Source organism: Stegostoma tigrinum, chromosome 4 (assembly GCF_030684315.1).
Source record: "Stegostoma tigrinum isolate sSteTig4 chromosome 4, sSteTig4.hap1, whole genome shotgun sequence".
Lineage (NCBI taxonomy): Eukaryota > Metazoa > Chordata > Chondrichthyes > Orectolobiformes > Stegostomatidae > Stegostoma > Stegostoma tigrinum.
In genome coordinates, this window is record NC_081357.1 from 92,755,335 (window position 1) to 92,783,314 (window position 27,980).

Sequence of the window (27,980 nt, forward strand, 5' to 3'; positions counted from 1 at the left end):
ACACTGAGTTATGATCTGGATTGTATTTCCAAATGTTTGTGGTAACAGGTGCAGTAAAAGTTTTAAAGTTAATGAGATGTACACTTGAAGATGAAAGATTTGCAGGGCCATGAGTAAGTGGGACTATGGCATAGCTCTTTCAAAGAGCACCATGGACCCAATGGGCTATCACTGTGCTGTATAATTTTTTTTATTGCATGAAGAGCTTTGCAGTCCAGACCACAGTAGCCTCAAGTTCTGTTCCTGGTTTGTTGTTTGCTAATCTCAACTTGAATAGTCTTCTGATGCTGCTTTTGGACAAAGCAGAGGAGATATTGACCAAGGTTGTTGTTCTCAATTTCATCTAATGATTTTAACTGCCTGTAAGGGTGTCATTGCACTTCAAAACCCTCATTAGAGTTCCGTGCATTATCACCACCCTCATGGGAATACTGAACTTGAAATCAAGCCCCACTATTCCATTAACCATCATAAATGTGAATGCATTCAATTTAGTCTTTAAGCCAGTTAATACCTGATCATAACCTCTATGTGAAATAAAATAAACTCAACCAGGTTTCATCAATGAACAAAAAAAACAAACTTATCATGATAAACTTATCCTTTAAGATGTGGGAAAACAATTTAAAAACAATTTAAGCTATACTTCCTTTAAATTCATTCACATGTAGGTTGTACAGACAGATGATGCAGCTTTTTTAGGAATATTGTTGGTGGAAAAAATATTCAAACAAAGGTACAAATGTGTGTATCCAAATTCAAGCAAAATGTGGAAATAGATGACTTTCTTAGAATTTGCTTTTTGGCTTCTGCAATTCCATTATGAAATGTTGTTGACCACAATAACCTCGAGTTCAGTAACCAGTCTGTGTGGACCTAGATCTTGACTTGATTTAGAAAATGTCCTTTGCAAAGTTGTTGTGTTTTTTTGTTTCCAGTTAAAAAGAGAGGTCAGCTTGCTGTCAAGCTTTTTGGAGGTTTGTGCCCCAACTGAACTCACTGACACAGTGCACTGCCAATTGAAACCCTATTACTGGGCAGTTACTTTGTTTTCCCCCAACCACACCGAATGCCAGCGTTATCAAGTTTCAGCTTTCAGAAAAGTTATATTTTTCCCAGTGACATTGGAGTGACCCCACAGTTCTGTTTTCCCTTTGAATTAGATATACATATATCTATAAAAACTGGCTCATTTTCTGCAAAAGAGCAGTCCAAACTTTTATTCCTTTCCTGTTTATGGTTCCAAATAAAATATGTCTAGTTCTTACAACATGAAATAGCCCTTGAACACCTACTTTCATAACTAATGTGAAGACTCGTCATTAAGTTGAGTTATGAAAAGGTTGCAGTCTTGATTGGAAGGATAAATTCAGCCAATTCCCAAATACTTGTTTGAGAGGCTTGGTGCCAGGGCTCCATTACTACAGTGGTGATTCTGAGTAGGAGAGACTGGGCCGTGAACTGGCTCCGCCTTCTATACTCACTATGAAGTTGTACATTCAACTGACGAAGAAACCAAGTTAGGGAAAAGAGCAATAGAATTTAAGGAAGTGAGATCAAGATGAATGATTGATATTCTTGGAACCCAGTTGAACCATTTGGCCACTCACCAAATGTCTGAATTATCACAAGTTGCACAGGATGACAAATTATCTGCAATTATCGTTTGTATTAGCAGTATGAAGGATTTTCTCTTTTTTTGAAACGCTGACTGTTTGATGACAGTAAGTACTGATGTTTCAACACCCTTAAAAGGAAATATTTGACCATGCAGATGTTTAGTTGTTCTTGTTCTAGAACACTACTTGTCAATGTCACAAAATTTCCAGGAGCTTTTCAGTGCTTTGATCGTGGTTAATTTATGATATGTTTAAAACAATTCTTACACGTTGAGTTGGTTGCAAAACAAATAAAGTATGACATTAGCAAATGTGCTAAACTAGCTGTAATAGAAGCCTAAATCTATTCACACTATCACAGTTCAGCATGTCTCAGTCTCATTATACTTGGCACTGATTGGTGAAATCCCTCAGAATGAATACCATTGCTCAGATTGAGTGTTCTAAGCATTAAGTGTAGGGGCAGCCATTCTTTAGGCTTGACAGTGGATGCTGCAAGGATATTTACTGTCGTTAGAGAAGCTAGAACCAGAAGTCAAAGTTTGAAAAATACGAGTCTCTATTAAGATAGAAATTAGGGGAAATTGCAGGGTTGCTGATCTTTGGAATTCTTATTCCCAGAAAGCAAAATCTGGATCATTGAGTCAGACTGATTTTTGATTAAAAAGGGAGTTGAGACTTAGGATTGGGGGCAGTGGGATGAGCAGGTGCAGGAAAGTGGAATTAAGGTCACAGTTACACTACACATGACTTTGTTGAAGAGCAAAGCAGGTTTGACAGCTTACTCCTGCTTCCAGTTTCCATAACTTCATAGTGCAGTGGTAGTGTCTCGACCACTGAGCCAGGAGACCTATGTTCAAATAACACCTGCTCCCGAGGTCGGTCATGACATCCCTGAATAGACTGATCAGAAAATGTCTACAAAGCGTCTATTTGCCACTGTGTGGTGTCCTCTATTCGTACAAATCAGGGATGAGGTTATGGCAAAGGGTTGGTTACTGAAATCTATGCCTTGACTTTGTCACTGAACTAATTCTTCCCACAACAACCCCACATTCTCATAGGGCCTACCATCTTGCAGCTAGGTCCCTGAAAACCAACGTCCAGCAATGATCACCAGGCTCCAAAAGCAGCAAGTCTCTATTGGCTGACTGCTTCTGGTGAGGCAAGCCTTCAGTAATCCACCAAGAAGCTTACTATCAGCTCTTAGCCAGCTGTTTGGAGCTCAATTGGGTCAGCCTGGACGTGTCATACCACTGCCCCATAAGGACGTGAAGTTCAATAAAATCGCATTTAATGTAATTGTGACCTCAATTCCTGCCCCTGCTCACCTCACCACTCCTGGCCCAACTCTCAGCTCCCTTTTTAATCAAAAATCAGTCTGACTGAATGATCCAGACATTGCTTTCTGGGGAAGTGAATTCCAAAGGTCTGTGACCCTGATCTTTTTTCTAATCTGTATCTTAATAGGAGATTATTTTTGTTTAAACTTTGACTTCTGGTTCTTGATTCCTCCAGGAAATGATAGGAAATATCCTTTCAGCATCCATTGTGTCAAGTTCATTAAAATGTTATATTTTTCAATAAAAAATAATCTCTTAATGGCTTTCAGCTCCAAGGAGTGTAGAATACCTCCAGTGCAGAATGAAGCCATTCTACCCCTTTCAACGACACTGGCCTTTTGGAGAGCATTCCACCTGACCCACATTTACCATGGCTAATCCTGCACACTACAGAGCAATTTGGATGGCTAATCCGCCAAATCTTTATATCTTTGGACTGTTGAGAGGAAACCAGACCACCTGGTAGAAACCCACTTAAACTTGGGAAAACATGTAAACTCTATATAGTATAGACAGTCACCCAAGGCTGGAATCAAACCTGTGTCTCTGGTGCTGTGAGGAAGCAGTGCCAACCACTGTGCCACTGAGTCTTGATACCTACTCAGCCTTCCTCAAGAGATAACCCCTTCATCTCAAGAATCATCTTAGTGAATCTTGTGCTTCCAATGCAAGTATATTCCTCATTAAATAAAGAGACAAAGCCTGTACTGAATACTCTCAGGATAATCTCACCTGTACCCTGTACAGTTGTATCAAGACATCCTGACTTTTAAACTCTATCCCTCGCAATAAAGGCCAGCATTGCATTTGATTTCCTAATTATTTGTAGTACCTGTGCTTGAACCTTTGTAATGGCACATTCTGCAGTAAGTCTGTCTTTACATAATATTCAGCTTTTCTATTCTTCCTACCAAAGGGGAAGATCTCATGTTTTCCCACATTACGCTCCAGCTGCCTTTTGTTTTTATCCATTCACTTTATGTCTATGTCACTTCTTGTCTTCTCACAGATACTTTTCTGCCTATTTTGGTATTAACACACTTGGTTCAAATACAGCTGAACCCATTGCCCAAAGACATTGCACTCATTGCAATTTGCCAATATGAAAATTACCCATTTATCCCAACTTTCTGCCTCCTGTTAGTTTGCCAATCCTCTATTCATTTTATCCCAAATATTATGAGCGGTCTATTAGTAACTTTTATATGGTGCCTTTATTTGATGCTTTTTGGAGATTCAGATATAGTACACAGCTGAGCTCCTCTTCATTCACCTTGCTTGTAATATCCTCAACTAACTGTAATAAATTCGTCAGTCATGATTTCACAAAACTGTGATGACTTTGCCAGTTGAAACATGACTTTCTAAACATCATGCTACTACCTCCAAAATAATGAATTCTGGCATTTTCTGGCATTTTTCAATGTGCGCATTAAATCATTATGTGACAATCCTCTTTATTGGAGGAGGACATATTACTAGTAATCTAATATAAGTATGTACTCTTAGAACCTGCAATTCATTTACATTGCCTGTCCCAGCATAAGCTTGGACTGACATTAGTCTGGCTCATGCAACAGGTGTTGGCATCAAAATCTGTATATTTCATAACACTTTATGAAGTGTTTATATTTAATAAAATGAACTATTTTCCAAAAACAAAATCAGCATACTTTTCATTGCCCCATCCTGTGGCTTCCAAACTATTCAGGGGTTTCGCCTTTTTAGGTTATAAAATTTATTTTCCACTTTGGCAAATATGCTTTCCTCATCTCGAGTGAAATCCAAGTTTCTTCAAAATGTTTGGGAGTCAGAGAACTCGTTCTTCTTGTGAAGTGTTGAGTTCACTGCAGTTGCTGAGCACTTTTTGTAATTTCTGCTGATGTGTTCTGATCAATATCAGCTCAACTTAACCTATGAGGATGTTTACTTCCTAAGGCTGCAGGGAGTTAGGGTGAAGGAACAGTTTGAGTCGTCATGTTACATGTGCTCGTCATCACAACACGATGATAGAGTGTTCAGAACTGGAAACACAGTCACCAAAACTGATGACAACAACAGTACATTTAAAATTTCACAATTTTAAAAAAAGGGATGTGGAAAAGTGTGTGTGAGCTTCAACAGCAACTCCAATTACCATAAAATTTATTTCATAAGCTTGATCTTCATTCGTTCACATCAAAGAAAAAGTTAACTCATTTGCTTTTGTCCTTTCCCAACTCCTATCTTAAGTATTCTTGTTTTAAAATAACTCCCTTTCTTCGTTGCTGTAAAATGTGCCTCTGCTGTGACCAGCATTGAACATTATCTCCACAATTGTTAAGAGATCTTTCAATCTGGAATCCATCAAAAGCTCTGAACAATTTACTACAGCCATATAGCATAGAACAAGGCAATTCACACAAACATGCTTCTACCAGCACTTTGAAAGAACTGTCCAGTCAATCCAACTCCCCTGCTTCCCTCCTCCCCCACCCTGCCAAATACTGTGCAGATTCTTCCCCCTTTTTGAAGGTTTTGTCCAGTTTCCTTTCAAAAGTAACAACTGATCTGCTTTTTAAGGCAGTGCACTCTAAATCTTAACAAAACTGTGTTAAAACAGCCCGCCTCATCACATATTCTCATCCTGCGTTCTTTTGCCAGTCTCGATGAATGTGACCTCTATTCTTTGAAATACCTCTTAATAGAAACAGTTTATCCCAATTCATACCATCAGATCCCATCAAATATGAATGCATCTTTGAAATCACCCCTAAACCTTTTCTCTAAGGAGAATAATTGCTGCATCACCAGTCTGTGAAATTCTTGCATGCCTGGTTCCATTCCTGATTTTCTCTTCACCCTGTTAATGCCTTGACACCTGTCTGAAGGGATGGTGCCTAGGATTCACCAGAGTTTAATATAGTGGAGGTATTTTTGCCTACAGCCTCTGACTCTGTATTATGAACTGCCCCTGTCAGCTTAAAAGCACATTTACTCAAAGTGATCCCATTGTCCAACGTCCTTGACAACTGCCTGCTGCAAAATTAGCTGCAGATCTGTTGATCTTTGTACATCAGAAAGAATCCAGACCTGGCAACATGTTGCTTTCCCTGTTGCATGCATTTGTTAACATTCACTGAGCTCACTCAGCTGTCAGACAGAATTGATGTACATTACTATAAATATTAACAAATTAAGGTAGGTGAAGCAAAGACAACACTTGTCTGATAACCCCTGCAGACTGTTGTACCTTTGAAGCTTACTGTATAATGTTTCAGTTTACAAAAACAAAGAAGTTGTTTACCTTTCTGTAGGTATATGAATGACTTTTTAGTTTGTTATGGTTTTGACTGGGATATGCACGTGGCACTGTGTGACTAAGGTTTCATACTATTGTGAGCAAGTGTAATTGGTGGAAAACGAGTAGTTACTTGCTTTTGGAGAAATATCTTTTGTCTGAACTCTCACATCTGCACATAAAACAAAAAGAAAATCCAAAGAAACAAAAGTGACAAGTTTCTGTGTTTAGCTCTTCTCATTTGGCCCCCCATGTCTCACAAGTTCAAGCGAGGCGTTGGTTTGCCTTTGAGACCTGGGTTACTTAGGGCATGAGAAAAATCATCTGCAGAAGTCCCAAAAAACTGATTGCAAAAGCTCCTATTCCCTGTGTTTGGTCCTCAGATAAATGTATTGCATACTTTCTCATGCTGACACCGTGGTGTATTATGCACATGTTCTGATGTAATTATTTTTCATGAAACTAATTAGCCAATTAGGATGATTTAAGTGACCTTGACAATGTACATTTTGTTGAAAGTATCAGTTTATGGACTGTTATATCTTCTGCAGCAGGCGAATGAATTGTGTATCAACCCATGTTAATGAATACATTGTCCTTTCTTCACAAATACTATTTCTCTCCTATTCAGTTTAATTAGATAAATCTCTTGGTTTAGTGCAAGTTACAGGAAATGACTCTGTTTCCGATTTTAGATCCAAACCTAGAGCCTTCACCCATCCACTTCAAAGAGCTGGTTTGTTTGAATTTCTCTTTTATTTTAAGTGGGTCATAAACTGGAACACTGCCAGGCTATGACTGTTCTCATTGGCTCCCCAGAACATGTACACCAGTGAATTCAGAGGTCATCAAAGTTGCATATGTAGAATTAGTTTGGTCAACAAAACGCTTGAATGCACAAATTGAATGATGATGATTTGCCAAATTCCTCTTTCTAGAGCTGTTTTTATTATTTGGATTTTGGAATTGTGTATCATGTTTTTGTAGAAGATATTGTATTCCAATTTTATACACTTGCATAAAAAGCTATCAACCATTTGCAAGAAATTAGAATTGATGATTGTCATGGCAAACAAAACAGTGGAGCTCACTGTCCTATTCCTATACTCCCATCTTCCTTTTTCGTTTTCAATTAACTGGTCAGCTTCTAGATTGGACGTGTCTCATTTTAATTTCAAATTAAGATCGAGAAAGCACCTATTTTTCATAACTCTTGCTGCTAAGGGCTCAGAGAATTGTAAGAACACAAGAGGAAACCATTCTCACCATTATGCCTACACCGTCTCTTTGGAAGAGCAATCTGTGCCACCACCCTACATTCCTTCCACCATTTTCCTGCTACTTCTCTACTTTCATTGAATTTGATTTTCAATGTATTTTTTAAAAAGTACTATAACTAACATATAGATGTGATCTTAAAATCATTTATTCCCTGGTCAGGAGTCAGCTGTGGCACAGTTGGTAGCACACTTGCCTTTAGGGTCACAAAGTTGTTGGTTCAAATGCCAGTCAAGGGCCTAAGTTATCCTATTCTAAAACATTTTAAAAATCTAGCGAGCCTCCTTCTGGTGTCCCGCACAATATGTATTCCTTCAATCATCACCAAAATCAAGATTATCTAGTTAATATCTCATTGTTGTTGTGGGACCTTCATGAGTGCAGATTAGGTGATGTTTCCACATGACAACACTTAAGACATACTTAATTGGCTATAAACTGCCTTTGGACATCTGCTGGTTGTGAAAGACAATTTAAGAATGCAGTTTTCTCTGGTCATTTAAGTGTTGGAAATGAAGATTAGAGATTTTTCGAGGATGCTTATTTTGTGCAGTTTTCAACTTTTTTGTTTTACAGTAGTTAAGTGTTTACTATTGGTCCAGCCAATCACTAGTTAAACATTCGTGCAGAAAGTAGGTTTATTGGAACTTGGATTTACAGCAAGCTTCATGTAAAGTGAGCAATATTTCTTCTTCCTGATTTTTGATGAGAGAAATATTTTCACATTATTAAGTGGTCCTCATTATTTAAACAGGGATATCTAGATAACAAAGAACTGTACAGTACACGAACAGGCCTTTCGTCTCTCCAAGCCTGCGCAGACACATTTACCCTTCCATACTATAACTGTCTTCACTTACAGGATCCATTTCCCTCTATTACCTTACTACTCATATATTTGTCCAGATGTTTCTTGAATGCTGCTATTTTGTCTGCTTCCACCACCTCCTCTGGCAGTGCTTTCCAGGCACTCACCACCCTTTATGCCAAAAACTTGCCTCGCACATCTCTTTTAAAGATGCCCCCTCGCGCCTTGAACCTGTGTCCCCAAGTAATTGACCCTTCCACCCAGGGAAAAGGCCTCATACTTTCCACTGTATCCATGCCATTCACAATCTTATAAACTTCTGCTAGGTCACCCCTCACCTCCTGCTTTCCGGTGAAAACAAGCTCAATCTGGGCAGTCTTGCTTCCTAGGTAAAATCCTGTCCAAAGCGTCCACATCCTTCTGGTAATGTTGTGACCAGAACTATGTGCAATATTCCAAGTTAAGCCTAACTGAAGTTCTGTAAAGCTGCAGTATAACTTGTCTATCTTTATACTCAGTGCCCCTTCCAATGAGGGCAAGCATGCCCTAATCTTTTTTACTACCATAGCTACCTGTGCTGCCACCTTCAGTGATACCTCTGCATATTAGTACTCCTAAGGGTTTTCCCATTCACTGTAGAATTTTGACCCGTACTTGACCTTCCATATTGCATCAGCTCACAACTGTCCAGATTAAATTCCATCTGCCATTTTTCCACCCATGCCTCCAACTAATTTATATCCTGCTATATCCTTGACAATCCCTCTCACCATCCACAATTCCACCAATCTTAGTATCATTTGCAAACCTACTAATTAGACCAGCTACATATGGGAGAACCGTCCACATTGAACTGCATAACTCGGTACACATCAAAATCATGGTACTGGTGATTGAACTGAGTGATTACAACCTTCAGGAAAGATTGGGGTCTTTGTACTTCAAAAAAGAAGATTAAAGGGTGACCTATGGTCGGGAAGATATTGAGAGATTGGGTAGATTGGACTTAACTCTTTGAATATTAGTGGAATGAGATTGATCTCATTGATATGTATAGAGGATGAACAATCATTAGGCAAAATCTGATTTTCCATGCATTTTTATTTCCAACTGACTTGAAAAATGTTGTCACCATTTTTAAATTCAAACAATGATGTTGTCCACATAAACAGTTTCACCTATCATCCGGTGAACTTCAGTGGAAGAAAGATTGAACACAATGAAAAATTAACTGTGAATTCACTGCATACTAGTTTCACACCACCGACGAAGATGAGATTCACCCTTATGAGGGGTAAGCAGTAGGGCTGGTGCTTAACAGGGTAGGCACTGAAATTCTGTTTCCCCTAGTTGGAGAGTATAGACCACAGACGTGGACTCCAGATAAGGGATGAGGAACAACACCTGTCAGAGTTTTTGGAATTCTCTGTCCCAAGGGGATGTGAATATTCCCTTATTGAGTATATTGAAGACTGATGTCTTTTGATTTTTGGACTCAGAAAAATCCAGGGAGATGTGGATCTGGTGACAAAGTGCAATTTAAGTCAAGACCACAGCTATGGTTTTTGAGTAAAATAGACTCAACAGGGCTTATAGTCTACTCTGTTCATATTTTGTATATCCTTTTTGGTTTCGAGATGTTTACACTTGTGAGGGAGACTGGAATTTATGATCATTAATATATGATAACCATGAAGAGATCCAGTAGTAAATTCAGAAGCAGCTTGCTTACCCAAAGAGTGGTATAAAATATTGAATTCACTCCCACAAGAAATTGAAGAGGTAGATAGCTTGAATGCTTTAAAGGGGATGTTGGATAAGTTTGTGAAAGAGAAAAGAGAAGAATGTGTTGATAGGGTGAGACGAAGAGAATAGGGAGGACCTTATGTAGAACATAGAACAATACAGGCCCTTCGGCCCTCGATGTTGCGCAGACCTGTGAACTAATCTAAGCCCATCCTCCTACACTATTCCCATCATCATCCATCAGCTTATCCAAGGACTGTTTAAATGCCCCTAATGTGGCTGAGTTCACTATATTGGCAGGCAGGGCGTTCCACGCCCTTACCACTGTCTGAATAAAGAACCTGCCTCTGACATCTGTCTTAAATCTCTCACCCCTCAATTAGTAGCTATGCCCCCCACATACAAGCTGACGTCATCATCCTCGGAAAAAGACTGTCACTGTCCACCCTATCTAATCATCTTGTAATGACCCTGGTTACTATGACCGTTGCGGGGTGGAGACAGTTCTAGTGAGTTGACTGCTGTAGCTGTTCTGATCTGTTAGTCTTACCTCTACTGTTAACAGCCATATAATTTGGGTTAACTTGGTATCTCTAGGGGAGAGTCATGAATTCCAGCAATGCAAGCTAGTTCCCTCCTTACTGTTCTGTAATCTACTGACTTGCAACTAGCTAATAAATCTTTTTGTTACTCAAGAACAAACATCTCCTAATGAAGGGTCTAGGCCCGAAACGTTAGCTTTTGTGCTCCTGAGATGCTGCTGGGCCTGCTGTGTTCATCCAGCCTCACATTTCATTATCTCCTAAGACTTCTTGTGTCCAAGGCAGCCTCTGAGCTAGCACTAACAAGGGGGAACTAGTGACAGCATATATACCTAATCAAGATTCTCTCAGATACAGGTGAAAGCTGCAGGTAACTCTCACAACAAGGGATCACATGAAACAAACAAGAAGGACCCCAAAGTATTGTGTGTGCCCGAGTGAATGCTACTGTGTACACTCAGTTCTCCACATTATAAGCCTCTTAATAAATTTGTGGGGAAAAATATACAGTTCTCAAACGTTTGGAACCACAACTCCTAGTACAGTCATGATAACTGGCTCCAGGATAACCAACTATTCATGGAGAATATGCAAATCAGGCACAGGAGAAGTGACGTTATAAATGATGTGCATTCAAAGCCACAAAACCATTGGCAGAAAATATTTTACGTTGAAATACAAAATGATGTGTAACTCAAGTGGCTAATCTTCTCAAAGACAATATTAAGACCATGTCTGGAATTTCAACGAGATGTACTGATTAATTGATGAGAGAAACTTTCACTGTGTCTAACAGCAAAAATACAGATTCTATTCATTAAGTTTGACTTGCATCTAGAAATACCAACAGGGTACAGGGTACTGCAGCAAAGTTCTGATGGCTGTATGCTGGTCTCTAGAACGATCAACAGTGCTAGGTAGAACACAGAGAATCCCACACCTTGATTAATTCAATTCCTAACAGGATACAGGGCCAAATACGTAAATGAATGCACTCACAATTATTAAATAAATATTGCATAACATTTCCAGTGCAGAAACAGTCATAGGATCATTGAATACAGCCATTCGATCCCTATAACGTAGAAACAGGCCATTTGGCTCAGAGTCCACACCGATCCTCTGAAGAGCACCCCACCCCCATCCTTGTAATCCTGCATTTCCCACAGCCAATCCACCCAACCTGCACATCTTTGTACTGTAGGAGGAAACCCATGTAGACACAAGGAGAATATGCAAACTCCGCACAGACTATAGCCCGAGGCTGGAATCAAATGCAAGTCCCTGGCGCTGAGAGGCAGCAGTGACCAAAGCAAAGAACAAAAAAAATTACAGCACAGGAACAGGCCCTTCAGCCCTCCAAGCCTGGAGCATATAGACCAGTTGGGCTGAATGGCCTACTTATAAGGCCATAAGACATAGGAGTGAAAGTAAGGCCATTTGGCCCATCAAGTCCATTCCGCCATTTAAATCATGGCTGATGGGCGTTTCAATTCCACTTCCCTGCACTCTCCCCGTAGCCCTTAATTCCTTCTGAGATCAAGAATTTGTCGATCCCTGCCTTGAAGGCATCCAACGTCCCAGCCTCCACTGCACTCCGTGGCAATGAATTCCACAAGCCCACCACTCTCTGGCTGAAGAAATGTCATCTCACTTCAGTTTTAAATTTACCCCCTCTAATTTTAAGGCTGTGCCCACGGGTCCTAGTCTCCCCGCCTAACGGAAACAACTTCCTAGCATCCACCCCTTCTAAACCATACATTATCTTGTAAGTTTCTAACAGATCTCCCCTCAACCTTCTAAACTCTAATGAATACAATCCCAGGATCCTTAGCCGTTCATCATACGTTATACCTACCATTCCAGGGATCATCCGTGTGAATCTCTGCTGGACACGCTCCAGGGCTAGTATGTCCTTCCTGAGGTGTGGGGCCCAAAATTGGACACAGTATGCACTATATCATAATTAGTTCTGTGCATGTAAAGGACATAACTGAACTCTGGAAACATAACTGGTGTCAAATCCTTCACTGTGCTTGCAATTTATCAACAAAACAGATCTCTTGTCTTATTTGACATGTTATCCTATCATTGTTAATATTAAAGTCCAGTACATTCTTACAACTCTACATGGCAAGGTGCTGTTATCCACTCACTAAATATTTGAGGTTTTCCTAACAGGATAAGGCAGCTTTAGTTGGAATAAGCTAGTTTTAAATATTGACAGATGCTTCATTCTATTTCAGCAACTTCGGGAGTTGATAGCAGAACATAAACCTCACATTGATAAGATGAATAAAACTGGACCTCAGTTACTGGAGCTAAGCCCCCGGGAAGGTTTAGGCATCCAGCAGAAGTACACAGCAGCTGATGCACTTTACAGTAAGATCAAAGATGACGTCAAGCGAAGAGCCACCTCACTGGATGAAGCCATTTCTCAATCTACTCAGGTATGAACTGTGTAGCCATTAAACTGACCTGATTGCTATTATTTTCTACATGACTGCTCTCTATTTAACTAAAGTGGAATGTGATAGCCCTTAAAGTGGTATCTACAAAATTGAACAATTCCGATCAGAAGTTTGTGATACCATATGACATGAAATCCACAGAAAGTGTTGGTACAACCTGTTCTGTTGTCCATGACCCTCTTGCCCAGTATGTTTTCAATAGGTAATATCATTCAGAGTCATACAGATTCTTCAGTCTAACTAGTCCATGCTGACCGCATTCCTAAACTAAACTAGTCCCACTTGCCTGTATTTGGGCCATATGCCTCCAAACCTTTTCTAATCATATATTTATCTAAACGTCTGTTAAAAGTTGTAACTGAACCTGCATCCACTATTTCCTCTAGCAGTTCATTCCAGACACAAACCACTCTCTGTGTAAAAATGTTGTCCCTCATATCCCTTTTAAAAGCTCCTCTTCTCACCTTGAGAATATGCACCCTAGTTTTGAATCCAAACCCTTGCACCCCACCTCCCCCTATTCTTCCTGTAGCAGGGCTACCAAAACAAAGTACTCTAGAAGAGGCTTCATCAACATCCTGTATAACCTCAACTTGACATCCCAACTCCTATATTCGATGGTCTGACCAACGAAGGAAAGCATGCTAAACGCCTTCTTAACCACCCTGTCTACCTGTGTCGCAAATTTCAGAGAATTATGTACCTTAACCCCTAGCTCTCTCTGTTGTACAACACTACCCAGGACCCTACCATTAACTGTATAAAGCCTGCCCTTGTTCGTTTTACCAAAATGCAACACCTCACATTTATCCAATTAAACTCCATCTGTCACTCCTCAGTCCATACACCCAATTGATGAAGATCTCTTTGTAATCTTAAATAACCCTCTTCACTGCCTACTATACCACCAATGTTAGTGTCATCTGCAAACTTACTAACCATTCCTCCTAAATTCCGATCCAAATTTTGTCATACAAATGTCAAATAAAAGTGGATTCACTACCGATCTCTGTGGAACACCACTGGTCACAGGCCACCAGTCAGAAAAACAACCCTTCGCCAATTTTCTGAAGAAGGCTCTAGGCGCAAAACATCAGCCCTCCTGCTCCTCTGATGCTGCTTGGCCTGCTGTGTTCATCCAGCTCTGCACCTTGTTATCTCACCTTCACCACCACCTCTGTCTCCTGCCATCAAGCCAGTGTAGACAACATCTACCGCTCTGCCCTCATCAATCTGTTACATCCTCCAAAAACTCAGTCAAGTTTATGAGACACTATATCCTATGCACCAACCAGCTAACCATCCCTAATCAGTTCTTGTTTTCTCCAAATGCATGTAAATCTTATCTCTCAGAATCACCTCCAACAACTTACCCACTTACCCACTCATACCTTTCTTTTGGTTATCTTCCATATTTTTCTATATTACAAATTTCTGAAATTAACCTTTATTTTCTTTTTTTTCTTTCATCTGAACTGTCACCTTTCTGCTCCCGTATCATCAATAAATCTTTTAACCTTTCCCAAACATTGTGTTGTGCCATAAAATGATCATCCAGGTTTGGGAGGTGAGCTTACACATTTGTGATTGTGTGTGTGTGTGTTTCTTCCCCTGTCCTTATTAGTTTTAACATTGTTGTTTGTAATTTATTTAATTATTTTGTTTAAAAAATATGATCTAGTAATTGGTGGTTAGCTTTGATCATTAGCTATCAATATGATAGATGCATCTGTTAAAAAAGCCACCATGTTTAATAACAGCTTTCTAATATCCCTTCTTCCAAGCTACTGACCTACAAGTTTAACATTTGAAGCTGCTTGTCTGCCTTACTGTGCTGAAAAGTATTGGAAAACCAGTGGAAAATGCTCATGTGCACTCTAGTTTACATGCTGATGCCCAGTGTGAATCACTTCTAGGCTTTTCAGCTTTCTTGATGCTCCCTAGGGAGAGATGTTTGTGGAGCTTGCTATACTGAATGCATGAACACCAAAGGTTCTCTTAATTTGGAATTCTATTTTTCCCAGTTGTGAGTCATATGGCATTAGTTTCTGAAGTTAGGTGACCAATAAACTTTCATCTTTTATGACATTGAAACTTGTTGTGACCCTGTACTTTGCTGGCCCACTTGTCTCCCCAATGCATCCTTTTCCTCTTGGCCTTTCTTCTTCCTGACATTTTCTCTGTCTTCCTTCTTTCCCCTCTGTCTCTCTTCTTTCCTCTGTCTCTCTACCACCCTGCTTGCCCCAAGTGTCCCTGTTGTCCCCCTCACCCTATTTGTCCCTCTTCCCACCCCTCACCCTGTCTGTCTCTGTCCTCCCTTCTGCCGCTTCAGTCCCTGTTCATTCCCCCTTGCTCTGTCAGTCCCTGTTCATTCCCCCTTGCTCTGTCAGTCCCTGTTCATCCCCCTTGCTCTGTCAGTCCCTGTTCATCCCCCAGGCTCTGTCAGTCCCTGTTCATCCCCCAGGCTCTGTCAGTCCCTGTTCACTCCCCCTTGTTCTGTCAGTCCCTGTTCACTCCCCCTTGTTCTGTCAGTCCCTGTTCACTCCCCCTTGTTCTGTCAGTCCCTGTTCATCCCCCAGGCTCTGTCAGTCCCTGTTCATCCCCCAGGCTCTGTCAGTCCCTGTTCATCCCCCAGGCTCTGTCAGTCCCTGTTCATCCCCCAGGCTCTGTCAGTCCCTGTTCATCCCCCAGGCACTGTCAGTCCCTGTTCATTCCCCCTTGCCCTGTCAGTCCCTGTTCATCTCCCCTTGTATTTCTGTCCCTGTTTCCCCCTTCGCGCTTGTACAGCTGTTCCTAATTTATTTTGTCGAATTTTTCCCCGTGTATCCCCCTAAAGTAACAGAATATGTTGAATTCAGTTTCATAAACTTGCTTCTCACTGATCCTTTGCTGAAAAGGTACATTCGGTGTTAATTGGCAGTAAGTTGTATTAGGCTAGTTGTGCCAATCTCTCAAAATTCAGTAGGAGCTAGCGCTCAGTCCCAGGGCACACATTAACCAGGAAGGTCCATGCCAATAACTACTCTTTTGGAGAGTAAATCTGCAGGACTATTTGAAAAACAGCAGAGAAATAGTACTGATTAGATAGCTTTGTCCAAGAGCCAGCACAAACATGAGTTGATGAATGGCCTGCTTCTGTGCTGCATTCTTCTTTGTTGTCCGCAGGAAGTCCACTTGGATGTGGTACTAAAGTGAAATAGGTTACAGTTGGGTAACATGGAGTACTTCCTCAACTGCTGCAAATAAGCAAATATGATCATTGAGACATATACAGTGTCCGTAATGGGATCCAATAAAATGTCCTTAAAACCCTTAATGATTGAAGCCAGCACTATTCAGGAGTGCAAGATCTAAATTCCTGGCTCCTAAATGCCCTAGTCCATTCTTAGGGCGAGGAACCAAGGAAAATGGTGGACACAGGAGTTTCTAATAAGAATGGGGTTAATAATTCCTTCAGAAGGCTGGAGTTAAGCAAGACCCAGTCAGCATGTGTTTATAGAAAAGTATTGTGCTTTCAGCAAATCATCTGGCAAATAAATAAAGGGAATGCAGTGGGTACAACATACTTGGGAGGTCTAGACTTTGATAAAAGATATTGCAAAAATTAAGGGAAGTCGTATGGAAGAGAATGTAGCTCTACAGATAAGAAGGTGGGAGGGAGAGACCGCACATGGCCACACATCGCTTTGTACTTCAGGCTCTGTGCTCTGACAGGTGCTATTAATGACCCTGATGTTTCCACCATCTCTCAGTTCCACGACAAGATTAGCCCCATGCTTGAAGCACTGGAGCGCATTGCTGTCAGATTGCAACAGCCACCTTCCATCTCGGCAGAGGTGGAGAAAATCCGGGAGCAGATCAGCGAAAACAAGAATGTGACCATGGAACTCGAGAAGCTGCAGCCAGCATTTGAAACGCTGAAGCAGCGAGGCGATGATCTGATTGGACGTTCTGAAGGAGCTGACAAAGATTTCTGTGCAAAAGGTAATTTTGATATCACCTGTTTTGATTTTTTTCTGCTTGTAATTCATCGAACAAATGCATTGAATGCTGGGTAGTGACTATTTGGGCATATTGGTTTATTACCAAGTCTGTTTTAAAATGAAAATCTCATATCAAAGTCCAAGAGAACACTGTCTGTTACTAAACTCTAGCATTTCTATATTCATTCCCAGGTTCTGGGGAACCTTGGCAAGGTCAGCAATTATTGTCTGACCCCTAATATTTGATAAAGCTGAGGGATTTGTGAGACTATTTCAGAGGACAGTTAACATTACTGAGGGACTGCAGCCCCATGCAGGCCAGTCTGGGTCAGGAAAGCCAACTTCCTGCCTCAAGAATATTTGTGAACTGGTCAGATTTTCACAACATGGTCATATTTATTGATGACATATTAAAAATTAATTCAAAATCGTGAATGGCAATTCTGTAGATTGTTAGCCCAGACCTCTGGACTGCTTACCCAATAACATGACCATTTGACCAAGGTATCCCACCCATAAACAAACATGGCCTGATGGACAACTTCATTCTGATAAGATTATTCTGCTTTCAGCTGTTCAAGACCAGTTGGACAAGATGATTTTCTACTGGGCTGACATCAAAGCTCGGGCAGAGGAACGGGAGGCAAAGCTGCTCGATGCTATGGACCTGGCTGAAAAATTCTGGTGTGATCATTCCGCCCTGATTGTCACTATTAAAGACACCCAGGACTTAATTCGAGAACTGGAGGAACCCGGAATAGATCCATCAGTTGTTAAAGAACAGCAAGAGGCTCTCGAGGTCAGGAATCCTGTCGTATTGGCCTTTTTTGTTGCACCATCCATTGGGAAAATGTCCTTGCTGTTCTATGCATGAATAATGATAATACAAACACGTTCTGCAAATGTGTATGCCATTCTTACTTGAGGGAATTGATTTATATTTTTATAATATTTTAAAATACAGGCTGAAGGGCCTGTTCCTGTGCTGTACAGTGCTTTGTTCTAATATGTGCCAGTAGCACAAGTTTCAATCCCTGGTCAAGCTTAGACAGATTCAGGGTCTGCTTCCCTGCTGTAGTTGTAGTAAACAAAAAATCACACTGTGGCTTGGTTCAGATTGTCAAACTTATGCCTTTGTGCATTGACCTGAAGAAGTAGAAGCTTGGTAACAAATGTACTAGAGTGAAATATTAATGTTATATTCCTGGGCTGTAGCTCTCGATGTACAAAAAATGGAAATGGTAGATCTGTAAGATAGAAGGTTGCATGGATGCAAAAAAGTCCTCACTGGAAGTGATAACTTCTACTTGCTGGAACACTTGGTCTGAGTTTCCAACGAAGCCCAAAGTCTGCCTGAAAGTCTGAACGCTCACATCATTGAATTGATAGGCTTTACATTCTCTGTTTAATTCTGTTCTTTTTAGATTATCATAATTTTAATGTGCATTCATATTCCTCTGGAATCACACTAAGTCTGAAAGATTTAAGTTGACTTTTAATTGCATGAAGATATCCATTGAAACAGTTGAGAGAGAGGACACTGTGAGGAAATATTATTGAATGGTTACTTTTCACAACTAGTCCACTTCTGTACATATGTTTATTGATATCTGGGTAGAGAACATAAAGATAACTGTGGAGCCAATAATCCAGTTTTGCAGGAGGGGATTGGATAAATGTTTCTCTTGACATGTAGGAGAAAAGTGTTTGAGAATGTAGAGGATCTTGGGAAGAGTAGTTTTAAATTTAGAGGGATCACTGCTTACTTTGGCAGATTTTTTCACATTTCTGTACATTCTTACACTATATTTGACCTCATTTTTCTTCTCTAGACAATCAAAGAAGAGGTTGATGGTCTTCAGGAGGAGCTGGAGATAGTTCAGAATCTTGGAGCTGAGCTGACTGCAGCCTGTGGAGAGCCCGATAAACCTGTGGTGAAGAAAAATATAGATGAGGTGTGCACGCATGTATCTGAGAGAATTAAACACACAGGTCAAAGAACCATTTTCAATTGAAACCAACCGTTCAGAAAGGGGATGCTTAAGGTGTTTAGTTTTGTAATGAATGTGAAATTGCTCTTCACAATACCACATGATGAGTGAAGCAGCCTAATTTGACTGTTGAGATTGTGTTCACTCACATGAAGAAATATTGAGCAACAACTTTTGTTGATTATGACGAATGAAAGCATCACTAAATTTGGAATTCACGGCCATTAGAAATTAGAGCAGGAGCAGACCATTTGGCCCTTTAATTCTGCTCCACCATTCAACAAGATTATGGTACTTTCCTGACCTATCTCCTTATCCTTTCATCTAGTGTACAAAATAACATCTATGAACCTCCTTGAATGTACGCAATGACTGAAATTCCATAGCTCTTAGAGAAGTCCAAAAATTTCACAACTCTTTTAGTGAAGACAGTTCTCCTTATCTCAGATCACTGTGCGTAATCTTTATTCTGAAATGGTGACCCTGTGTTGTATATTTCCTAGACAGAGAAATAAGTTTCAGTATCAACTTTGCGAATCTTCTATTGAATATTATGCTTCAGTTAGATTATCCTTGCTTTTCATAACTCCAGGGGATATAGGGCTACTCTACTTCATCTTTCATTATAGTGCAATCCCCTCAAACCAGGAAACATGGTGAAATGGGGAGATCCCTTTTTTGAACAGTAGCTGCCTTATTTAGGCAAGTTTAAAGGTCCAATATTAACGCTAGTGGATAAGTGGGTAGGGTGAATGAGGTGTAGAAGTAGGTGAGTGGATAGCTGAGTCAGGTACGAAGGGGTAGTTGGTTCAGGGCAGGGTATAATCTGATAGTATATGGCCAGGGTCTTGCTAGGGATGGGGAAGTCAGTTGAAGAGTAAGTAATGCGTTAGACTGTTTTATCTGTCTCACCTGAGTAACTATTTAGGTGCATACTTCAGAACTATCTCAAGCTTCTGATTCTGGTTCAGGATATGAGACACTTGTGGAGCGTCTTGTGCAGAAAGATATCAGTTCATTGGAAGTTTAAACTTCCCAGTCCGTTGCCATATATGTCTGGACATCATGACATCCACATAGTCCCAACATCCATTTGCAGCCATATGTTTGGTCTGTGGATGGAATATATGACTGTTATGAATTTCCAGTTCCTTGTTACCAAATCCTTAATAATCAGTTGTAGCATTTTGCCTCTTGCAGATCAGTATTAGGCTCATTTTCCTATAGTTCCTTGTTTTCTGTCTTCTTTCTTAAATAACGGAATTGCGTTTGCTGTTTTCCAATCCTTTGGAACTGATCGAGAAGGTATTTGTCGAAGATCAAAATTAATACAACTGCACTCTTTGCAGGTTCTTCCTTTAAAAGCCTAGAAAATGCAGCTTATTAGGTCCAGGGACCTTGTCACTACACAGTCCCAGTAATTTCTACAGGACTAACATTTTTTTTAACTTGTATTGAGAACAATGCACGACAGACGAACATGGCATACCATGACAGCAAATTTCCTGGCAAGCAATAGCTGCAACACATGGATTTATTTTCTCCCCATTCTATTGGACACATGATTCCCTGTGGTTCTCAGTAAGATTTTGGTCATGATGGCCTGTTGTGGAGGGCAGTACAATGGCAAGCTATATTTTGATTCTAGCTGAGACAGTCCCAAGTGCTGAATTTCCCTTTGTTTAGCCAGATGGGCATGGAAGAGCTGTGCACCTATTACTAATGGCATGTTTGTGAGGTTTTGTTTTCATTTCGTAGATCATCCGTCATGAACAGCAAACTGCTTTACAACAAATGAGGTATTTTGGAAGAACAGTCACTATTGGAATGGAGGAAGCATGACAAGCCGATATGTGCACAGCAAAGCCCCCACAGATAATAATGTTATAGTGACCAGATAGAGGATAAATAATCGCCAGGACCAAGGATACTCTCCCTGTTTCTGTATAATTACCACTTGCCAAATCCCCCGAGAAGGCCCCAAATTAATGTCATAGTGAAAGACGGGCTTTCAGCAGTGCGGCACTCCTTCAGTACTGGACTGCAGTGTCAGCCTGGATTAACTGTTAAAAGTCTCTGAAGTGGGTCATGAAGATGCAACTTCCTGACTGTTATGCAAAGTGTTACCTATTTGGCCACAGCCGAAACATTGTAGTAACGCCCCCCAAGCTGATTAACTCCACTGGTTACTCAGTGAATAACTACATTGTATGCCACATAACCAAGTAGATTTCCAGACATCATCTTGGGGCTGAGGTGAATCAGCTTATCTCAGCATGAGGTCAGTATCTTTGACCTTAGTACTCCTCAGGAGAAGCAAAGCAGCTTGAGTTTCCACTTTTGATTGGCATTGCATTCACTGACCACAGCTGCCAGGGTATTGCATCCACATCAAGCTCAGTTTCAGTTGTGATGTCCCTCTGTTTGATTAGTTAATCTACATTCATTGCAGTGATGCACGCTGGTTACAGTTTGTACTCAGCAAAAATTGATATTGTCAAGAATAGTGAAATTGGGTAGGACATCGGGAGGAACGTGTACCCGGGAGGTTTTTAACAGTCATGTCTTTTTGGTAAAAGGTATGGTAAGGTTGATAATGTTGTTTGTTTGTAGCTGAATTGTACCTGGGACATTCTGAATAAGGCATGGAAAGATCGCATTGACAGGCTAGATGAAGCAATGCAGGAGGCCGTTCAGTTCCAGGATGCACTACAGGTAAAATGATTTGATTTTAATTATTTTTATCCAGCATGTCTTCATTCACTAGATCCTCTGCATTACAATAGGTTTCCATTTAGATATAAAAATAACTGACTACAAAACATTTTCTAACAGAATAAAGATAAACTACTTTACAGATGCAGTCATATGAAAGCAATAATTTTTGACTAGATGGCTTGGAATAATTTGCAACAGGTTAGTGTTTTAAAATTCTTGCTGTGTGTTGCTTTTGAATTTCAGTCTATAGTTACAGTGACTAGTGGTTCCTCTGAACATATTAAATCTCTGTGCATTACAATCTCTAGACAATATTATATAGATTAGGATGGACGTATTGGGCAGAACGCCCCTTTCCCATGCTGTATGACTGTGAGAAGAAAATGCAGTGAGGAGGGTTCCTCGCTGGTAATGAAACTTGCCATACCACCACCCATCGAGCTAAACTAAGAGCGAGGAATTTGGGTGGAAACATCAACCATGGAATCTTTCTCTCGAAATTATTCTGGAGAAAACTAAACCCCCTCAAAATATATTAAGAAGATAGGCTACACCCTAACTTCTTCTGATTTTTAAAAGGCAAGTGTGAGGCAGTGTGTTCTGGATGCAATTCGATGGGTCAAATTACCAGGCTTGATGCAAAACACACTATATTATTCTTAAACTATAATTAAAATACAAACAAAAGAAAGAAGAATTGGAGTAACCTAATTCCATTGGAAAGCTTAATAGAAAATGGATTCAGTGATAGTAGGAACTGCCAATGCTAGAGAATCTGAGATAACAAGGTGTAGAGCTGGATGAACACAGCAGGCCAAGCAGCATCAGAGGAGCAGGAAAGTTGATGTTTCAGGTCTGGACCCTTCTTCAGAAATCTTCTTCGTTTCTGAAGAAGGGTCCAGACACGAAATGTCAGCTTCCCTGCTCCTCTGATGCTGCTTGCCCTGCAATGTTCACCCAGCTCTACACCTTGTTATCTTAGAATAATAGATTATTTAGCTACTAAACAGCAACTGTTCCAATATAGTAGCATCCCATAAACACACCCTTGGCAAAGACAAATTCACTAAAATAGATTATCTCACATGCACTTCTTCAGTCCAGGAGGAAAGACCATCAGGAGAAAACTTTGAGATAGAGAGAAAGAGAACTTGAGCATTTTGTTGCAACAGGAAGAGATGTAACAAAAACTATGTTGCTGGAATAGCTCAGCAGGTCTGAGGAAGGGTCACCGAACCCGAAACGTTAACCCTGTTTTTTCCTTCACAGATGCTGCTAGACCTGCTGAGCTTTTCCAGCAACTTTGTTTTTGTCCTTCATTTATAGCTGTTCTTTTGGTTTTTATTTAGGAAGAGCTGTAGAACAGCTTCCAAATGCAAGAGAAAGCTGAAACTAAATTCCTGGTTCGGTGGGAGCTTGACTTGCTATGCTTGACTATTCTTGCTGCTTCTATTATTCCAACTTGTAAAACAATAAGACTAGTGACTTTGCTTGGCTCAGAGCAGACAACTCATCTCCAAGTTTACAACGCTTGCTTTCAGAAGAAAGATGGCAGAATAAATCCTTCTTAAAGGCATGTCTCATACCAAAATGTGAACCAAAATAATCCCATTCTGGCAGTTGCAGTGACAGGAAAATCCAGCCTGTGGTCTGCACTGCAGTTCAGGAAATCCATCTTTAAGTAGGCATTGTTGAAAGTATTCAAAAACGGATGTTGCAATGGTGAGTGAACATAAGATGGTTTAAGCAACCTCATTGATATGTTTGTATAATGTGGCTCAATTAGATCATTTAGAAGAACACTGTGGATAGTGCAGCTCTGAAAATTGCGTGGTCCTGATTCTGGTGACAAACCTGTTTGAGATTTGAATTCCATTTCAATTTTTGGTGATTTTGCTTTGGTTCTGAGACATCCAGGTTTAGACGAGTCTTAAGTGGTGGACACTTAAAAAATCAGTTGAATGCAATCCAGCTATACAAGTTATGGACCTGGGTGAGGTTCCCAAATTTGTTACAATTCGTTTAGCGTCCAGGTTCTAAAGGTCGATAGAGTTTGAAATCACAGTTATTCAATCATAGAATAAAGTTTTATACAAGTGAAACAAACTTTACTGTGCGGGACTCATGTAATTGTCAAACTATGGGGAAACACGCACTACAAACTGTATATGTAAAAGCGAATATAACTAAAACAGATCCCAGTAATTTTCTTTACATCCCACCCAGGCATTGGTAATCACCTGTGGGCCACAAAAATCCTTTAAAATTCTGCCTCAGCCTACTGCAGTCAGATATTATATTGGCTGTGTCATTCCACAAAATATATCTGCTCTTTTTTATTTTAAATTCAGGCTATGTTTGATTGGATGGATATTGCAGAGACCAAGTTAAATACACTACCTCCAATTGGTACAGATCTTGAAACAGTGAAGCAACAAATAGCTGAACTCAAGGTACGTAAATCTGCATTATTTGTGGCTATGCAGGTGAGCAACATTGAAGATCAGTGTCAATTATAGTTTTGTCATTGCTAAATTTGTGTGAATTTGAAAGGTACACTGTTGACACAGATGCAGATCCTGTGATGTTTGTGCATTTCTGAATTTCTAACAGCAATTTAAGACTGAGGCATATCAGCAACAAATAGAGATGGAGCGACTGAACCATCAGGGAGAACTGTTACTGAAGAAAGTGAGCGAAGATGATGACAAGCGTGTTGTACAAGAACCTCTTCATGAGTTGAAACATCTCTGGGAAAATCTGGATGGGAAAATAGTCAACAGACAAGTAAGTATATCCGTGATGCCCTAAGGACCTCAGAACATTAACCACCCATTCCTCTGAACCCTTTCTCACTCTAAAATGCACAATCTAAAGTTTTATCCATTACCAAATTTACCTTTTAATATTGGGCATCAAACAGAAACTAAAGTGATCACTATAACGCCTAATCTTGTGAACGAATGATTTAACAAATGAAAAACTCAGTTATCCATTGAAATGGTACCTACTTCACTTAAGATTGAATTTTAGCATGTTAGCTTTGGTTTAATGATTCCATAGTTTCAAGTGGTGTTGAATACATTGTGATGAAATTACTAATTCATTTGTAATTGCAGCATAAACTGGAAGGTGCTCTGTTAGCTCTGGGACAGTTCCAACATGCCTTGGATGAGCTGATGACATGGCTGACCCATACCGAGGAGCTCCTAAATGAACAGAAAGCTGTTGGTGGAGATCCTAAAGCCATTGAAATCGCAATTGCTAAACATCACGTATGTAGTGCAATGTTTCTGTATCTCTGGGTTTTCAATTTAACTTTTTAAGTCTTCCAGTCGTCAGGGTGACATCCAATTTGTCTTATTATGTTTTTTGTCTGAAGACAGGTCCTTGATGATTATTTGCTGAATCTTACAGCAAAGAGATTAAGTATTTACTCCAGATAGGATGAGAAGGCAGGCCCAAAGTCCACCTCATCCAGAGCAGAAATCTGACTCTGTGTTGTTGGTGTCAATCCAAACTGCGCACTAACCATTTAATGTAATTAGCCTTTCCCCCTAAAATGTGAATTTATGTAATCAGCTAATTTGTAGAATAATGTAGCACAGATGGAAGCCAATCAACCCACAATGTTAGCTCTTAGTTCCAAAGCCCTCATAATCTAATTCCTATTTAATGTGCTTTATAAAACCAATAGTCTGGTTGCTAATATGTTTATTATTTGTCCTATCTAACACCCAGTGTGTTGATTCATGATCTCATTGATTTAAAGTTGTGTTGCTTCTCTCTATTTATGAACAAGCAATGTGGCAGAATCACCATAACATTTGACGTGATAATAGGTGAAATGGGTAGTGCAGAGCTTCAACCCATAAGCCGGTTGGTGACACAGACCAGTAAGAATAAAGAATCCTGGGAATGCCCAGCAGATCAGACATTACCTAAAAGAGGAGGCATCGCAGGTCCTGGGTCAGGCCACCAGAGGAGCTGAACATACGGAGAAGGAATCCCAAAACCTTCTCAATCATTTCACTTGTGTTTTTAATGTTTTGCTATTATACATTTGCATATATATTTTAATGAGACAGGCTTTTTTCATGATGGAAAGGGAAAATGCAACAATGCATTGTTAAATTATTTTTGATGGAAGCTTTCTGTGACAAATTGTCCATTTGGTGTGCAGCTTTTGGAAACATGATCAGTATAGCTTGCATTGTATTTACAAGAAGAAATTTGTTTTTTATTCCCAGCTGAGTGCTTTTTATGCCACCACAACCAGAAATGAACACAGATAAGGACTAACTAGAACCTGTAAAAATGATTCAGCACAAGTGTAGGCAAAAGCTCGAGATTGGGCTAGATCCTTACAGAAGAGGCTGTCCCTGAAAGAGGTTTTTATTCTGACTCAATTTGTAGTCTATTAAGATTTAAGATTTAATTTGCATGGCGCAAGTATCTATGCAAAGCTAAAGCTGCTTCTCACCAGCATTGGTGGTGTGGCTATTTCCTAGCTAACTAACTGCTGGTCATTTTTTTTCTCACTACTTTTCACCTTTCCTTCCCATTAGTAGAGTTTGTTTTCAACAAAACAACTTTAATGTGTGTCTTGGTATTCTGTAGCAACCAAATACGTGGCCACCCAAGAGCTTGGGGTCCTGGGATCCCATCGGCCACAAACACATCTGACTGAAGTTACTGGAAAGTGTTTGAAATGTTGATGGCTGCTTTCTGTCCTGTTACTGAGCCCAACTGTATCATTTCTCCACTGCCCTGTTCTGAAGTCGTCAATTCAGCACTGAGTCTGATGCTTTTCTTGACTTCTGTGATTCACTTCTTATGGACTGCCAGAGTCATAACTCAAATCTGCTACCAGTGTCTTTTGCACTTTAGGTTCTACAGAATGATGTCCTAGCACACAAGTCCACTGTAGAAACTGTGAACAAAGCTGGAAATGACTTGCTCGAATCAAGTGATGGGGAGGAAGCCAGCAGCCTGCAGAGCAAGCTAGAAGTCCTGAACCAGCGCTGGAATAATGTCTTGGAACAAACTGAGCAACGGCAACAGCAACTGCATCTCTCTCTCATCCAGGTAAGGCAGGATCGAGAATTCATCACGAGCTGGCTTGAGTCCAGACTGAAAGGTGCTGCTAACTACAACTGCAAAAATCTTAAGTGGAGATTCAGGAATCAAACCTCTTAGAAGAACATCATGGAGAGCAATAGCTCTGTATGACAGTAAGATTCAGGATACTTGAGAATCCGTGATTCAAATCATAATTAATTTGTAGCCATTAGTTTTGGGTTGGTTTACGAGACACTATTCCTTTCTGATTATATTACTGTTGGAGTCAATCAGGAAATGGTGGCTGAAAGAAATTTAAATATCTGCATGAGAACAAATGTTGGCTGTCTTGATGTTAATCTTTATTTTCTACCCAGGAATTTTCTTTTTCTCCTCCCCCCAGTTCCCTATGATAAAATGACAGATGTCCCTTCTAGTTTGGGGATGAACATCAATTCAATTGCTTCTCACCAACAACTAGAAAAATGGTTCTGAGCTGGTTCCTTTCCTCCCGTGCTGCTCTTTGCTTTGCGACAATTCATCCATCGAGTCAATATTATCTACCCTCGGAAATAATCCATTCAGTCCCACTCCCCATTCAATTACTGCAGCCTTGCATGGCTATTTTTCTCAAGTGCCCATCCAAATTCATTTTTGAAATTGTTGATTGTTTCCACTGTCCTCATGGGCAGCATGTTACAGGTCATTACTGTGTATTTAAAAAAAAAGGTTCCACCTCACGCACCACTGTGAATCAAATTTATTTTCTCTTGGTCTAAGGGCCTTCCTGTGTGGCCTGAATATAATCAGTGAATAGGGATAAGCTATCAGGCTGAGATAATAAAATGTGAGGCTGGATGACCACAGCAGGCCAAGCAGCATCTCAGGAGCACAAAAGCTGACGTTTCGGGCCTAGACCCTTCATCAGAGAGGGGGATGGGGTGAGGGTTCTGGAATAAATAGGGAGAGAGGGGGAGGCAGACCGAAGATGGAGAGAAAAGAAGATAGGTGGAGAGAGTATAGGTGGGGAGGTAGGGAGGGGATAGGTCAGTCCAGGGAAGACGGACAGGTCAAGGAGGTGGGATGAGGTTAGTAGGTAGGAAATGGAGGTGCGGCTTGGGGTGGAAGGAAGGGATGGTT

General features: G+C 40.3%; 1 protein-coding gene across 2 annotated transcripts in view; it reads left to right on the forward strand.

The window, feature by feature from the left end:
• dst (dystonin) overlaps window positions 1-27,980 on the forward strand; it is a 528,150-nt gene that overhangs the window by 428,902 nt on the left and 71,268 nt on the right. For both annotated transcript variants that reach the window (XM_048530258.2, XM_048530256.2), the window contains 9 exons: window positions 12,863-13,066; window positions 16,840-17,071; window positions 17,643-17,869; window positions 18,903-19,025; window positions 21,675-21,776; window positions 24,131-24,232; window positions 24,393-24,566; window positions 24,899-25,054; window positions 26,670-26,867. In XM_048530258.2, coding sequence (XP_048386215.2) covers window positions 12,863-13,066; window positions 16,840-17,071; window positions 17,643-17,869; window positions 18,903-19,025; window positions 21,675-21,776; window positions 24,131-24,232; window positions 24,393-24,566; window positions 24,899-25,054; window positions 26,670-26,867 — 1,518 coding nt within the window. The remainder of the gene's footprint in view (window positions 1-12,862; window positions 13,067-16,839; window positions 17,072-17,642; window positions 17,870-18,902; window positions 19,026-21,674; window positions 21,777-24,130; window positions 24,233-24,392; window positions 24,567-24,898; window positions 25,055-26,669; window positions 26,868-27,980) is intronic.